This window comes from Eurosta solidaginis, chromosome 1 (genome assembly GCF_040869045.1).
Source record: "Eurosta solidaginis isolate ZX-2024a chromosome 1, ASM4086904v1, whole genome shotgun sequence".
NCBI classification, from domain to species: Eukaryota; Metazoa; Arthropoda; class Insecta; order Diptera; family Tephritidae; genus Eurosta; species Eurosta solidaginis.
This window is the reverse complement of record NC_090319.1, coordinates 95,955,496-95,972,382: the sequence shown is the minus strand read 5'-3', so window position 1 is coordinate 95,972,382 and position 16,887 is coordinate 95,955,496. Positions and strand designations below refer to the sequence as shown.

Below are 16,887 nucleotides of genomic sequence, written 5' to 3'. Positions count from 1 at the left end.
CCAACTTTTTTTTACTCACCTGTATTGCCTTTCATTTCGTTCTCTAACGTCCCCTCTGAATCAGCAAGTGGTAGATCAATAAATTCACTTGCTACTACATTTGCAAACGACTCCTGACGCACCCATAACAGCTTACTTTGCCTTACAGCTAATATGGCTTCATCTTCTGTACCCAGTATATACATACAACCTTTTCTATTCGATGTACAAGCGAAAGTTTTCAATGTGGGATTACCATAGTAATCTGGGTAGTCCATATTGATTGTCATATCTGGCACTGGCTCACAACTATCTGCATAATGTCCACGAATTTGTAGTTCCTGGAAATTGTTATAAAGAAAGTTTAAATGCTATGATATATGTCAAGCCCCTTGATCTAAACAGCTCTCAATTAGAAAAAAAAAGCTACGATAACTTCGACTGTCTGCGCCATATGCACTAAAGCAATTTTAATTTTTTCTTTTTACCTACGCAAGGCGAATCCTACACACATATTTATTAGCCCAATCACCACAACCCCAGCATGTTAGGGGGCTTAGAATAAACCCGCGGCAGGTATGCCTGCTGTAACAGACGAACAAAATCCCAAATGATTCAAGGAGGCGAAGCTCTGGAAACCCCAAGCTCCCCATGGAACTAGCAGGGGGGGGGGGGGGGGGGGGGGTGCCTAGAGATGGTCGGTCTTGTACCTTAGTGGTGCATGTTACCGGAACGTACCGGATCTATATCCGTAAAACTTTCAGCGAGTGTCTTTTCCTTAATGGTGCTAGTTTCTGGAACATGCGTAATATCATTAGGTAAGTACTAATCTTTCTTTAAACGGTGATTTTTTCGCGTTAGCTCCTTCTAGCTTAGCTAGATCGCGGTGTGCCCTAGGTAGGTATGTATAGGTCTCTTGGTTTTATACTTACATTATTTACGACATCGGCCTGCGCTAATACACGACGTTGATTTAATTTTCCTAATAGGAAACTCCTACTTTTGTAGTTACTACATACTGCAGTAGATTCGTGAATGCTGATTAAAGTTTTACCAATCAAATATGCGCCGCTTATACCCTATCGAGATAATAACAATAAACAATATGAAGAAAATAAAGTTGCCCACCATTGCTTCAAATATACAAATGCGGAATTAAATATTTATTTACCTCAACAGCGCGAAGTTTATCTTTTGGTATATCTCCTAAAGATTTTTGAAGTACTTGTGGTTGACTCGCTGTCAAATCGATACCTATCAGTTTGTTGCCATCCAAACAAGTATAATATACACCGCTTTGTGCACAATTATCAGCATTAATCCATGCGGCCGATATTTTACCGGTTGGTTCAGTTGCATGCCCCGTAGTGGCAAAATAGGGTGTAACTTCAATGTGGCTACGCCATGTTGGCATAACATGATATAATAAACCATTTTTATAGAACCAAAAGGCTGCGTCTGCACGGTCTATTTGCAATGGCATTAGTGACCACTCCCACTCCAAACTACCACCAGCTACATTCCAGCCACGCACTAAAGCTGGTGCATGCCCCTGCACGGTAAGAGCGTCAAACCCGTGTTTAGAATTGGTGCGCGCTGCCGCCGTACTCTCTGGTTCATTTATATTTACCGTCGCAGTACCAACTTGCATTAGTTTCAACTCTCCGCGTGGTGGATTTTCAAGCACTTGGCGCCACAACATCTCTCCCGTCTGGGGTTCCAGAACTGCAATTACATTTTCGTGTGTACTTACCAACAAACGTGGGCTAAGGGAATTCAATTCAAGTTGCGCCTGTCGTATTGCCCCAATGTTTTGTACACGCCTACAAGCATTTGCAAAATAATAAATCTAGCTGAGTATATTTTTGAAATTATGCTATCTACTTACCAATCGAACTTTTTTATTTGATCCTCGTATAATGCATCGACACAAGATATTAATAAAACTGTTCCCATAATTAAAGCACCATGACAACTAGTTCCTCGCAAAAACATGGTAAAATGGCCGCTGGACTCTGTAGAAGGCTTATAAGTTACTAAGGATAATTCAAGAGTTTTTGACTGACGAGTTTTTCTACAACAATCTGAATGTTACCAGAATTATATTTTAATTAATAATTATAAATTATTACCCGGCCAATGCAACGTGAGAAAAGAATAAAAGTAAAATTAGCTAAACTAGAATAATCAAGTGACTGTCAAATTTTGCCAGATTCCTCTTCTTGACTACTCAATCGTGAATGATTTACAGACTGCTGTTTACACGCAAAAAGCAAAGAAATTATAAATTATAAAGCTAGAGATTCGAAACTGAATACAGTGGAGAAATCTATATGCTTCACTTGGCGAATCGGGATTCCAAAATTATTGAGAGAGGTATCAAACGACGCGTCTTGACATCACTATTAGCAGTGTCATGCTGTCGTAAAGAATTACAGGTAATTCTATGCGACAAAATGCCGCTCCTACTACAGTCCAGTTGAGGGGTCGACTGCTAATACGCGTCCAAAAATATCGAGAGAGGTGCCAAACGACGCATAAGCCGAAGGCAGAAAATAAAATTTTAACTCGTTCAAAAGATATTAACGAAAAACCGGAAAAAGACCCACGGGTACCTCCGAAACCGGGGGGTGGTATCAATAGTATTTTTGCGCAGAACACCTTTCTGCGATGGCGGCCTTCGGCCGCGCTTATAAAAAAGGTAATAGTCCAGTTGAGGGGTCGACTGCTAATACGCTACTAAAAATATCGGGAGAGGTGTCAAAGGAGGCGTGTTGACATCAGTATTAATAATCCGAAGACGGAAAATAAAAATTTTTACTCGTTCAAAAGATATTAACGAAAAACCGAAAAAAGACCCGAGGATACCTCCGAAACCGGGAGTGGGATCCATAGTATTTTTCGCAGAACACCTTTTTGCGTTGGCGGCCTTCGGTGATACACAATTTTTTTTGTGGGTACAAACACAACAACAACGACATGAAAATCGCTAAATTCAACTGCAAATATCTCCGGACAGAGATAAAATTTTTCTTTTCCGCCTTCGGGTTATTGTTCTCGACATTAATACGCGTCTTTTGACATCTCTCTCGATATTTTTGGTAGCGTATTAGCAGTCGACTAGACTATTAACATAACAAATTTCACCGGTTTGGAGACCAAAACTATATCCGCACAAAACACTTATGTTCACAATTTTGTTTGTGGGTTCAACATTACAACAACCAAATGAAAATTGCCAACTTCAACTGGAAATATCTCCGGACATAGATAAAATAATACGCGTCTTTTGACACCTCTCTCGATATTTTTGGTAGCGTTTAACAGTCGACCCCTCAATTAGACGTTTGCCAAATTTTTCATTTCCTTTGTTGGATTCCCAATTTAAACACTCTTATCGATATTTTCCGACCTGTACATATGAACAGTTGTGAGCCAAAGTAAAGAATTGCCAGCTTATTCACACTCTCCATTCCCGCGAAACCTTTAGCAAATTTGTGTCATATACGTGTCATATATGACTCATATTTTACATGTAGTACTACAGATATGTATAATCCATTATGAATTCACAATGGTATAATCATTTGAATACACATTTCAAATAGCAGCAACCCTGACTAGAATCACTAGGGTGACTTTCGTCAGGAAAGAAGAAGAAAGTAAATAAAAATAAATTTTACATTTGTTACGGCTTTCTTATAGCAAAAATTATATTTTGAGTGGAAAATATGATTGAAAAGAAAAGCGAGAAGGTAAAACATGAATCCAAACCCCGGGACGATGGCGTTGATTTGGAGAATCAATTTATACTGCGCTTACCAGAGGTAATACTAATTTCATAGGGAGGTAGTTTTAGAAATTTCGGTAATTCTTTACTTTAGCTCACAACTGCTAAAACTCGCCCAAAAATATCGGGATAGGTGTCAAAAGACGCGCTTTGGACCAAGGAGCACGAATCCCAAAGCGGAAGTTGGAAATTTTGGTAGTAGTGCAGTTTACGGTACCCACCCTAAAGTTGGGTCAAGATTTTCGAGTGAGGTATCAAAAGACGCGTACTAATCTTGAGAACAATAATCCGAAGGCGGAAAAGAAAAATTGTATCTCTGCCCGGAGATATTTGCAGTTGAAATTGGCGATTTTAATGTGGTTGTTGTTGTGTTTTACCCACAAAAAAAATTGTGCATCACCGTGGCGGTAGCCACGGTTATACCACACACCCGGACTTGGCATGGCGTAGCCCAGGGTTATTTTTTATAAGCGCGGCCGAAGGCCGCCAACGCAGAAAGGTGTTCTGCGCAAAAATACTATGGATCCCACCCCCGGTTTCGGCGGGTCCCGCGGGTCTTTTTTGGTTATCTTTTGAACGGGTTAAAAAAGTTAACTTCCGCTTTCGGATTCTTGATCTAGACGTGAATACGTGACTTTGATACCTCACTCGAAAATTTTGGCCCAAATTTCGGTGGGTACCATAAACTGCACTATTACCGAAATTTTATTTCGGTAATTCTATACGACAGCATGACACTGCTAATACGCGTCCAAAAATATCGAGAGAGGTGTCAACAGACGCGTATTGACATCAGTATTAATAATCCGAAACCGAAAAAGAAACATTTTATCTCTGTCCGGAGATATTTGCAGTTGAAGTTGCCGATTTTCATGTGGTTGTTGTAATGTTGGGGTAGATAGATAATTAATTGAGGATCGCACTGCGACCATTGGCCTAATGTGCCCTCAACTGCTTCACAGCACCTCATCAAAGCCGACTTCTCTGATGAACCCTAGCAGTTCACCTGGCTTGAGGGATTTGATGTGAGAATGCTCTGGCCATGGTGAGCCCAAAAACTTAGCCCTACGTCTTGAGATTGCGTCACATTCCAGGAGTATATGTTGCGCCGTCTCCGCTGATCATCCCAAAATCGGCATGTGTTGTTCGATAGTATGCCCAGCTTCTGCATGTGGCTGTTTAGTCTGCAATGTCCTGTAAGAATAGCTGTTAGGATCCTCAGGTTATCTTTCGACAGGCCCATTAATGCCCTATATCGAGTTGAGTTGTAGCCACCCAGCAGTAACTTAGATTGCCTCATTATTACGCCAGTGTTCTTCCCTCTTTTCCCTTTCTTCTAATAGTAGATGTCCTGTGATTTCCTGCGGGCCTACTGGCAGGAACGGCTCAGGACCCTTCTCTACTTCCTCTTTAAGCATTGGCTTTTCTCTGCCCGTGGTCTGGTTCATGCCTCCGCTCATCTGCCCTGGCTCTTGCCTCCTTGGGCGACAGGCCTTCCTCGAGATATCGGAGATATCTTTTTACCCCCGCCCCACTTAGTCCAAAGCGCCTCTTATCATCTAGCGCTCCTGGACTACCCCGTAGTGGAAGAGCAGGTTGTCTGTTGTGCCTTCTGTTAGGCCGCTTCCACTCCTCCGGGTTCCGCTCTTTGCTTTTCCCTTCCTGGGACTTTCCATAGGTGCTCTGTGAGCTGCTACGTGAGGCATGCTCCGACGGTGAGCGCCTAGACTTTCTCGTCCCTCCAGAGGGACTGCTAGGGTGGTGGTTTTCGTGCTTGGATGCACCGTCGTAGCCTTCCTTTGTCAGCTTTTCTTGCTCTCCGGCAGTCAAAACTTTTGCTTTATCTTGCGGCCCATGCTGCGCAATGGAGGTACTGGGCCCTCCATGGATCGCGGGTTTGTTGCCTGCCGCCACCTTCTGCTCTCCTTGTTTACCTTGCCCGCGCTGCTCAGCAGTGGATAGGGGTCCACTGGGGATCGCGGGTTTCTCTGCTTCTTGGTTCGAGTGATATTCGGGCCCGCGCTGCTCTCCTTGGGTTTTGGTGTTGCCCTTGGGGTTCGCGGTTTTAAGAGCCGGTTCTCTGTAAACTCCAGTGCTTGTGGAGGGGGATTCATCCCTCTGATGCTCTAAGAAGAGCATTGCCGCCTCTCTCGTGAGGCTTTCCAGGAATTGCCTGGAGTACGTGCGTTGCCTACTGCTTCTCTGCCCTCTCTTCTTCTTGGAGCCCGTGTGCGCTTTCGGAGCGCTCCGGGGCCATCGGTTTTTTGTAAATATCCTTCCACAGAAAAAAACTTTTTATTCTCCGCTCTCGGATTCGTGGTCCTGTGATCAAGACGCGTCTTTTGACACTTCTCCCGATATTTTTGGACGAGTTTTAGCAGTTGTGAGCTAAAGTAAATAATTACCGAAATTTTTTTGGTAATTTTCTCTTTATTAGGAACCAGCAAAAGCACTACACGAAGCAATACAGACAGGAAACCTTAAGGATCGAATGACAATTAAGCTGGACAACGAGCTGCGTTATGGGGAACTGCGCTTTGATCAATGGCTATTACATGCGAAAGTTCTAGATTTGCCTACAATTATAGAGTGCCTGAAAACGATCGATAATAAAAATTTCTATAAATCGGCTGACATTTGTCAAGTGGTGAGAATATCTACATAGATTAAGCAATTTCTTTTTCGTAAATTGTTTCTTCCCCACTTATATTGAATAGATGATATGCAAGGAAGAACCAGATGCAATAGATCCGGAAAAAGAGTCACCCAATAAGGGTAAAAAGAAGGATCCAAACAAGGTTGATAAGAAATTTCTTTTCCCACACGGAATTACGGCACCATGCAAAAATGTGCGAAAACGCCGTTTTCGTAAAACATTAAAAAAGAAAAACGTTGAAGCACCTGAAATTGAAAAGGAGGTAAAACGCCTTTTACGTATAGATAATGATGCCGTGAAAGTAGACTTCGAAATCATCAATGAAGACATAGACAAACGTTCATTGGATCAACAATCAATTAGGGAATATAATGAAGGCGAAGAAGAATATAATGATGAAACAATGAATGAAGGTGACAAGAACAATGATTCATCTTCACAAAAAGACATTAATGTTGAATCCGATGGCGAAGATGAATATGGACCATCTAGGTCAGCACCTATGGGTGGTGTGGGCGAGCATGATATCTTTGGTGAAGAGGTTTCCTCTTCTGATGATGAAGGCGACATGCGAAGGGATACATCACGTCTACGTGATCTCGAGGAAATGTCCAGACTGTCAGCAGATGATACGCGTATGTCTGACTTTTCTATTGGTGGTAATGGCGGGGTTGGTGTTGATCCCACTGGTGGGCGCTCTAATAGTATGCTTGATGCTTCGGCGACTGCTAATGTCAATACAATAACCAACATGCAAGAAAGCGTAACTGAATTTGATAAATCTATGTTTGATAGTCCGAAGCGGGACGGAGATTGTATGATGTCCAAATTTGATGGCTCCAATTCAAATCTAGCTGCTCCAAGTCGGTATTTTGAAGAGCAAAAACGTACCGATTATGATGATGACTATTCAAGCGAGACTAATATAACAACTCCAAATTTGAATACAGAACAAATTCATAGTAGAATATCTGAATTGCGTCGGCAATATGACGAACTGAAAACTCAACATACTCAAAAAGCACAAGAAATTTCATCTATACAAAATCCAACGCTGAAGCAGCGTTTGCAAGAGGCATTGGATAATTTGCAAAATCAAATGGAAGATAGGGAGGCAGAAATAAAGGACTATGAAAATATATTGTAAGAACAAGAGATTTGATTTTTTTGTTTAATCTGATAAAAAAATGTATGTGTGAAATATGTATAAGTTCTTATGCTTTATCTATGAAATAAAGTAATATATTCAGAGCGACATAAATAATATATTAGGCATATATATCAAACCATTTTGGAATCACAACAAGCGGTTATATGGAAGTGACTCATTTTAGCCGAGCAGGAACTTTTATTACAATAGCACTGAGCAATGATTTGCTGATTGTTGGGTAGTTATTCAAGTTAGGCTCGACTAATGAAATAACCATGCAAAACCTTCAGGGAGTGGCATTATCGCTAGGAGAAGAAAAAGAACTAGACACAGCATATGTTACTTTCTTCCTACCTTCCCTACCTCTTTTTCTTCACTCACGTCGGCATGTCGCCAAATTCGGTTTCGTGGTATTAAAAATGGGTTCTGAGAAACTGCACATAGCATGGGCGACGGATTGCTATTAGAAGAATAAGCTACATATCTAAACTTCTTCCGATTACAAGTTCCTTACCAATGGAGGGTGTGGGATAACTGCCTTAAACTTTAACCTGTATCAGTATCCATATCGAAGTTATGCTAGAATGACGGGGGCCTCGTGGTGCAGTCCATGACCTGTTGCAGTAATCGGGTGTGATTGAGCTCTAATTATCTATAATCTAATTGACCGCCTTCTTTTGAATGTATTTGATGTCAAGTTGATACACTGTTGTTGTTGCTGTAAATGCAGAAAATTTTCCGAAGGTGTATGGGAATGTAACGATGTGGGCAGTCGTTTGCCGTATATGAATCCGGTACGCTGCGCTACTACTACCTTCTGGTATTGCTGCTCATGGAACTTGGGGGTGGGGAGGGAGGGAGTGGCCTGAAGGTTTAATGTGGCCACATGTGACGGACTTTTCCTTGCGCCGGGGTATGCTCAGTCCGTCCAGGATCCCTGTGGAATTAGAGAAGAATCCCTATCGTCTCCTTTTAAAGAGAAAGATCCCGTTTTGTTGTTAAAAAGAAACGTTATAAACTCTTTATTCCGAAATATTCAAACTACCCTTAAAACTATGGCGACGGAGGTGGGAAACCACCGTCGGTTCTACGCCGATGGGGTTGGGAAAACCCCCACCGGGACTACGCTTAAACTAAAAATCTCAGGCTACTTCGTAAAGAAAGTGGAGGTGGAGAACCACCACTTCCTCCCAGTCGGTGGAGTTGGTAAAACCCCCACCGAGTATATAGCTTAAGAATACCCTGCTCTTTCTGAAGGTTGCGGAGGTGGAAAAACCACCACAATCCCTCTAACGATGGGGTTGGAAAAACCCCCAAAGTCGCTAAAATAAAGAACTCGTGAGATGGAAAAATCCCAGGAGTCCCATTCACCGCTAAACAAGGCGTTAGCAGGCTACTATACCTAGCTGGCTACTGTCTCAATTCGCGAAATTTGTCGCCCTTTTATACTTATCCACGCGCAGGTGGACAGTTATCCTACAATAAATTTTACTTATTATACATATGTATTTACTTAAGGTATCTTACATTTAACTGTCTTATTCTACCCATATATCGCATTATAAGTATTTATCTCCAAATTGCGTATGTAAAAATGCCTCTTGTACTGCCCCCCCTAACATGTGAGTTCGTTGGTACGCATCTCCAGTTAGCTAGCATAGTTATTTTTGTTTTCCCTCTGCTGCTTGCCTTTTGGGTCTTGTTGTTGTCGACGAGTTGGTTGCCCTTCGTAGGTAACTTGTGTCTAGTACCCACGCTGTGTTGTTGGTATGCTAACGTGACCGTTCCTAGTACATTGCATTTTTTCGTTTCTCTTTGTGCGATGTCCGCCCCGACGGTTCGCTTTAATGCCTGTTGTGCTTGGTCGCAATAGCTTGGTATACGTATGTTTGTATGTTTTTGGTGTTCTTGCAATGGGAGCTTATGTGCGTTGCTTATTGCATTGCTGTAATCCCAGCATTATTTGAAATTCCAGCCGGTTATGGGTTATCTGTGGAAATTATAATGTTCAACCAAAATATTTACCGTATGCGGGCAGAGACAATTATTTAAACGAAGAAATTAGATGTTGTCATGAATGTTTACATGTATATTAGGGTAATTCAAAAATGATTATTTTTTTATGTGTAAATTTAGTTCATATAATTCAGTTTTTTGTACATTTTACATGCTATATGTATAAATTCATTGTAATTCAAGTAGGATTTATACACGTTTTAATGAGTTTTGATAAATATTTGTAGGTTCGAATGTGTGGGCTCCAAAGCCGGTGGATTTGGGTCCTCACACACATAAATCGTTCCCGAGATGGTCGGGCTAGCACCTTAATGGAGCTGTGGTACCGGATCTGTATCCGGCAAAGGACCATCACATCAATACCACTCCCCAAAGCCTTCGGTGAGCAACCTTATCGCTACAACAACAACAACAACAGGACCCCAGCGGGTTAGGGGGATTAGAATATATCCGCGGTAGGTATGCCTGTCGTAAGAGGCGACTAAAATACCAAATATTATATCTTCTTCAGCCCAATTGTCACCTCACCTACCCATGGCGAATCCTGTTTCATCAACAGCCGAGGCTCTGGCGACCCCAAGTTCCTCGCGGAACTAGGGGGTGGGGAAGGCGGTATGACCCAGAAGATTTAATATGGTCATATAAATCGTTCCCGAGATGGTCATGCTAGTACTTTAATGGTGCTTTGCTACCGGAAGAACCATCAACATCGATAACACTCACCAAAGCCTTCGGTGAGTGTCTTTATCGTTAATAAAACAACAACAACAACAGGACTGCCCAGGACCTTTGGTTCGGTATGCGAGCCGTAACCACCAAACAATGGGGACCGCCGAGGTTGGATGCGATAGCTTTTTAATGGAATCCCAATTGTCAACCTAATATGAAAATATGCTTCCATTCATTTAGTAGGAAGCCCAACCTCCGTACAGAAGGAGGGCTAGTATGACCTGAAAGATTCGTTCTTTCTGCAATACGGCTGATATCGTAAGGTACATACGAAAAGATCCAACAACAGCTGTCATTACAGCAACATTGTCGAATGTCATTCCCAAGGCGAATTCAGTAGAGGTGGTGTTGTCCCAAAAGCTGATTGCTTCTTCTTGATAATTTTCCATACAAAGCCTTGCACATTGTAAATTTTACCAAGTAGCGCAACTAACAGCTGATCGGTGAAAATTCGCACATTCACACGAACAGTTCTCGACTCAGTTTCAAAACAAAACTTTAGATTATTTAACTCAAATTTTAAGGTGAGATAATCTTTACAAATTTATGTACATACAATATATAAGGCGTTTTTGTTGTTATTAAAACAGTAGTTTTATTTTTATTAAAGCTTTTATCAATTTTTTTTTTAATATTGAAAAAACTGCGAACACCATTCCTTCATTTTATGACATTCGACTGCCTAGTCCACTGCCTTCCACTCTATTCGCAACATAACCTCTGTTTAAGTTGCCAAACTATATAGTAAACAATGGCCTTGTACAACAATATGTCAGTCAATCAAAATCAATGAAAATTTTCTTTTGACTTGACATTCTTCTGCACGGCGAATTGGTTAGATAGATAGATAGATAATTAATTGAGGATCGCACTGCGACCATTGGTCTATTGTGCCCTCAACTGCTTCACAACACCTCATCCCAGCCGACATCTCTGATGAACCCTAGCAGTTCACCTGGCTTGAGGGATTTGATGTGAGAATGCTCCGGCCATGGTGAGCCCATAAACTTAGCTCTACGTCTTGAGATTGCATCGCACTCCAAGAGGATATGGTCCGCCGTCTCCGCTGATCGATCACAAAATCGGCATGTGTTGTTCGATATTATACCCAGCTTTTGCATGTGGCTGTTCAGTCTACAGTGTCCTGTAAGAATAGCTGTTAGAATTCTTAGGTTATTTTTCGAGAGGCCTATAAATGCCCTGTATCGAGTTGTGCAGTAACCCCCTAACAGTAGCTTAGATTGTCTCAGGCCTGGCATATTACGCCAGTGTTTTTCCCTCTTTTCCTTTTCTTCTGCTAATAGATGCCCCCTAATTTCCTGCGGGCCTACTGGCAGGAACGGATCAGGACCAATAGGTCGTATCGTTGCTGCCTCTCTGGCCAGGCTGTCCGCCTGCTCGTTTCCCTCGACTCCCCTGTGGCCAGGAACCCAGGCCAACAGTAGTTCATTGTGTGCTCCTAGTTGATTCAGCCTTTCCACGCACTCAAAGACTAGTGCTGATTTTATTTCAAATGCCTAGATGGCCTTGAGGGCGGCCTGGCTGTCACTGAGTATGGCAATTTTCTCATTGGAGTATTTTCGCTGAAGGTTCAGGTCCGCGCACTGGCTTGTGACGAATACCTCCGCTTGAAAAATGCTCGGGTATGCTCCCAGGGGTATTGATATATTGGCTCTGGGTCCAACGACTCCAGATCCAATCCCCTCTGGGGTCTTAGCGCCATCGGTATACCATACTATACTGTTTAGCTGCTGAATGCTCTCAATTCTGTTTTCTTCCCGCGTACCCTTGTCTCCCAGTTCTACTTTATATCTTTTCTCATATACTATCTGCCTGAGGATATCATCCCTCGGGAGTTGAGAGATTGGGATCTTCTCTCTCAATTCCTCCATGTTCCGAGACGATATGACTTTACCTTTGCCCGAGCCCTCCTTGACGATATTAAGGAGGGCTCGCTTGGCTGACTGCTCTATCGATAAATGCAGCGGGGTTAGATCGAGGATAGCTTCCAGCGCTGTTGTGGGGCATGTGCGCATAGCTCCAGTGATGCACACACATGCCAGTCGCTGAAGTTTTGACAGTGCTTGCCTCGTCGTCGCCCGAGTTGTTCTTGATGCCCAGGCTATTGAGCCATATGTTATCATAGGTTTTACTATCATGGTATACATCCATCTTAGCACGTGTGGGCTACAGCCCCATGATTTGCCTGCTAGACGTTTGCATACCATGATGGACCTCGTGGCCCTAGTCTTCATGGAGTCGAAGTGTTGTTTCCATAAGAGCTTGGTGTTAAACATGATCCCCAAGTATTTCACTGCGGTTCCATATTCTAGTTACACGCCATCTATTGTTATTGCTCTCAGGGCTGGTAGGACCCTTCTTCTGGTGAAGGGGATGATGGTTGTCTTAGATGGGTTGATGTTAAGACCCACATTGGCGCACCATTCCCTTGTAATGTTCAATGCTCTTTGTATTATGTCACAGAGCGTACTCTCCAATTTACCCCTTGCAATTATGACGATGTCGTCAGCATATCCTTGGCATCTTATGCCACTGTCTGATAGATTTTGCAGGAGTTCATCCACTACTAGGCTCCACAAAAGGGGTAACAGGACACCTCCCTGGGGGCACACTCTCGTGGTAATAACCTTAACTGCGCTGCTGCTGCCTACTTGAGCTTCAGCGATTCTTGTACGGAGTAGATTATCAATCCATCTCTGGATAGGCAACTGAACTCCTCTTCCCTGCAGTGCTATGTTTACGCTTTCGTGAGATGTGTTGTCAAAGGCACCCTCGATATCAAGGAAAGCGCAAAGCACTGTTTCCCCTGTTTCGAACGCCCTCTGTATTTCAGATGTTAACTGGTACAAAGCTGTGTCCGTGGACCTACCCGCTCTGTAGGCATGCTGGCTATAATGACCTGATTTCTTGGTCTATTATCTTTTCCATTGCCTTCAAGACAAAGGAGGTTAGACTTATTGGTCTGAAGGACTTCGCTTGTGAATAGTCCTTTTTACCTACTTTTGGTATGAATACTACTCTTGATCTTCTCCACATCGTGGGTATATATCCCAGTGCCAGGCTATCTCTCATGATCCTGGCAAGATGTGGGATGATCTGTGTCCCTTGCTGCATTAGCGCCGGGTAGTTGCCATCCACCCCCGGATATTTGTATTTCTCAAAAGATTCCACTGCCCATCTGACTCTGCCCTCACAAAAGAGGGAGTTTGCTAGTTGCCAGTCTGATGGGGTTGGTCTAACTCTGGGGAACACAGGTTCCGGTACTTGCGGTGAGGCCTCAGGAAAATGCGCTTGCAGCGAGGCCTTTGCTCGCTCTTCCACCGTTTCGGTAAAGGTACCGTCTGGGAGCCTGATTGCTAGGTTTGTCTGTCTCTGCTCTTTGGCTAGAGCCTTGTGTAGCCTTGCCGCTGCAGGCGTGCTGGAAATTCCCTCACAGAAATTCCTAAAACTTTCCCTTTTTGCTTTTCTTATCTCCTTATTGTACTTAGTTAGATTCTGGGTGTATTCCTCCCAGTTTCCGGTTCTCCTTGCCTCGTTAAAGAGTTTCCTGACTTTCCTCCTTAGCAACGTCAGGTCATAAGACCACCAGGGGGTTGCCTTCTTACCCTTAATCAAGGAGACCCGGCAACTGGAGTTATAGGCATCTATCATTATTTGATTTGCCCTTTCCACCCTGCTCTCTAACTTGGTACAATTGGTACTTCTGCCTTTACTCTTAAGGCTATCTATGTTAGCTTCTATAATACTTTTGTAGCTGTCCCAGTCTGTTTTCCTGGGATTTCTTCTAGGGTTGGTTTGCCCCGACATAGCGCCCAGCTCAAACCTTATGATTCTATAGTCCGAAAGGGAGGGTTCTTCTGAGACCCTCCATCTCGAGATCATATTCTCAGTTAGGTTGTTGCCGAGCGTTATATCAAGGACTTCTGCCCTAGCTCTCGTAACAAACGTCGGTTTACTCCCGACGTTGTATATGCTTAAATCATTACTGGCTATATATTCTAGCAAACACTCACCCCTTTGGTTGGTATCACTGCTGCCCCATTCCGTATTGTGGGAGTTAGCATCGCTTCCTATGATTAGAGGAAGTTTCGCTCTTCTGCAGTGAGCTACCAGCTTCTGTACGTTATCTGGGGGACCATGTTGTCGTCCCCCGGGAAGTAGGCTGCGGCTAGCACAATGCTGGAGTCTTCACCATTGACTTCCGCACCTATTTGTACCGCCACCAGATCTCGACTTAAAAACTCTGTAATGCAAAAATAGTTAATATCTGCTTTTAGCGTTACACATGCTCTAGGTCTCTGCTGGGAGAGATCCCAAATTACTCTACTGTTACTTACATTAAGGCCCCTCACCTGTCCCTTGTATACCCAAGGTTCCTGTATGAGGGCTATGCCCAGATCATCCGAGGCAAACCTCCTCGCCAGTACAGTCGAAGCTGCAATGGCGTGGTGGAGGTTGATCTGGGCTATCTGTATGCTTAAGCCGGTCATTTTGGCCCGGCCGGCCTCATCGGGTCGTCGTAATCCGACAGCCCGCTTTCGCTGTCATTCCGCTTGTCCAGTGCCAGCTCTTGGAGGTCCAATCCCTCAATGAGCTCCTGTGTGGTGGGTATTTGTTGTTCCGTTTGTTCCGCGACCTCATCGCTATTACTCGCTGCGGTAGGAGAGTTTGTAGTCACACGAGTCTTGATGGTGTCGGTGCTCGCATCTGACATGTCCTCGTCCGACATCTTGTCTATGTCGGCGTCCTCGACCGCCTTGTCTTCCTGCCGCTCACTATTCCCTGGTAGCTTCTGCCTCCAGGGTCTTACTTGGATCAACCCGTACCTGTAGTGCAGCTTGAATCCATTCCTACGTGTGAGCTGGTAGGATTCTTCATCAATGCCCACGTCGAGACGTAGGCCCGTTTCTTCCGCGCTGCTATTTATAACGCGCCACCTCTGCGTCTTAAGGCCCTCGTTCTGGTTAGCGAGGAGCCGGATCGCAAATTCTCTGGGGCGGTCCGCACTCCTGGGGAGGAACATTGTCACGTTATGCGTGGGCGGTATGTCATCCCCGCGCCTTGTGCATAATTGTGTCCCTGTCCACCCCTCGAGTGTTGGCACTACTTCCTCGAGCCACTTTGCGGTTTTCTCGTCCTCGCAGTCAACGAGGAGGAGCCCTGCTCGGAAGTACACCCCGCAAAATACTAGAGCATCCCAGTTATCCCAAAAGCTGATTGCTTCTTCTTGATAATTTTCCATACAAAGCCTTGTACAACAATATGTCAGTCAATCGAAATCAATGAAAATTTTCTTTTGACTTGACATTCTTCTGCACGGCGAATTGGTTGAATTCGCTTTGCCACCACCTGGTATGGATTCGCCTTGGCCATGTGTGAGGCATAATTTTTCCAATTGGGTATTTTCTCAAATCAGCTGTTTGAATTTTTGTAAATTTTTCTTTCCATTTCTTTCAACTTGGACATTGTTGGGTCATCTTTGATTGTTGGACGTACGATATGGCGTTAGCACTACGATTTGGTATAAATCAATTAAAATCTCACAGAAATTCTGTGCAAAATGTTTGTAGAATCTCTGGGAGCTATGTCGAACAAATGGTAAATATTGAATTCCATCTAAAACTGTATTATGGAGTTCTTCTAACCTCTACTTTGACTTGCAGCAGGAACGCCGGTGCTATGGCACCGAAGTGACCGTCCAAGCAGCACCTTTGGCGGTGAAAAAAACGAAAGTTAGCAAAGCTATGAAAGCATATTTGGAGCGAGCGCGTGAACATGATGAATTTATGAAAACACAAAAGTTTGAATATCAAGTTGGCAAACGGCATTTGGCGAATATGATGGGTGAAGATCCCGAAACGTTTACGCAAGAAGATGTCGATGTAAGTAAACAAATATATATCGCGGGTTAGGGGGTTAGAATATACCCGCGGTAGGTATGCCTGTCGTAAGAGGCGACTAAAATACCAGATTCAAGGCGTTGTGTAGCGAAACCTTTTCTGGTTGACAGCGCAATATATAGCTTCTCCAAACCCAACTGTCAACCTCACCTTCGAGCGGCGAATCCCGTTTCACTAACAGACGAGGCTCTGGCGACCCCAAACTCCTCATGGAACTTGGCGGTGGGGAGGGAGGGAGGGATGGCCTAAAGGTTTAATGTGGCCATATAAATCGTTCCCGAGATGGCCATGCTAGTACCTTAATGGTGCTTTGTTACCGGATCTATATCCGGCAAAGGACTGTCAGCATCGATAACACTCCCCAAAGCCTTCGGTGAGTGTTTTTATCGTTAATACAACAACAACAACAACATATCGCCTTATTTTACCATTTACCATTTATTTATTAAGTTTATGAACACATGTTCTTACAGACTACCAATGAAAAAACTATACAGCATATTATTAACAAAATTCTTACAGACTACTAACAATTTTCATACAATTAAAAAACAAAACTACAATTAAGAAATACAAAAAGTTAACAAGTCAGTGAAAAACTAGCACTTACAGCCTAATATAAAAGAATTGATAACTAAAAACACAC

General features: G+C 43.4%; 3 protein-coding genes across 8 annotated transcripts in view; 2 read left to right on the top strand and 1 right to left on the bottom strand.

Annotated features, from left to right (window-relative positions):
- Positions 1-3,451, bottom strand: part of EMC1 (ER membrane protein complex subunit 1) — a 42,936-nt gene extending 39,485 nt beyond the window's left edge. For 2 of the 4 annotated variants that reach the window (XM_067759232.1, XM_067759236.1), the window contains exons 1-5: positions 2,112-2,235; positions 1,868-2,053; positions 1,151-1,802; positions 912-1,058; positions 20-320 (exon numbers count right to left, since the gene is read on the bottom strand). In XM_067759232.1, coding sequence (XP_067615333.1) covers positions 20-320; positions 912-1,058; positions 1,151-1,802; positions 1,868-1,974 — 1,207 coding nt within the window. In that variant the 5' untranslated portion in view covers positions 1,975-2,053; positions 2,112-2,235. Of the gene's footprint in view, positions 1-19; positions 321-911; positions 1,059-1,150; positions 1,803-1,867; positions 2,054-2,111; positions 2,236-3,391 lie in introns of those variants that run through there. The other 2 variants (XM_067759235.1, XM_067759233.1) reach the window with 2 other exon arrangements.
- Positions 1-7,689, top strand: part of Taf7 (TATA-box binding protein associated factor 7) — a 58,853-nt gene extending 51,164 nt beyond the window's left edge. The window contains exons 2-4 of one of the 2 annotated variants that reach the window (XM_067759251.1): positions 3,685-3,806; positions 6,207-6,416; positions 6,487-7,689. In XM_067759251.1, the coding sequence (XP_067615352.1) occupies positions 3,711-3,806; positions 6,207-6,416; positions 6,487-7,572 (1,392 nt within the window). In that variant the 5' untranslated portion in view covers positions 3,685-3,710 and the 3' untranslated portion in view covers positions 7,573-7,689. The remainder of the gene's footprint in view (positions 1-3,684; positions 3,807-6,206; positions 6,417-6,486) is intronic. The other variant, XM_067759252.1, reaches the window with a different exon arrangement.
- An 8,090-nt stretch (positions 7,690-15,779) lies between these two features.
- The window catches only part of mRpS9 (mitochondrial ribosomal protein S9), a 137,584-nt gene continuing 136,476 nt past the window's right edge, over positions 15,780-16,887 (top strand). For both annotated transcript variants that reach the window (XM_067759256.1, XM_067759253.1), the window contains exons 1-2: positions 15,780-15,939; positions 16,005-16,223. In XM_067759256.1, coding sequence (XP_067615357.1) covers positions 15,841-15,939; positions 16,005-16,223 — 318 coding nt within the window. In that variant the 5' untranslated portion in view covers positions 15,780-15,840. The remainder of the gene's footprint in view (positions 15,940-16,004; positions 16,224-16,887) is intronic.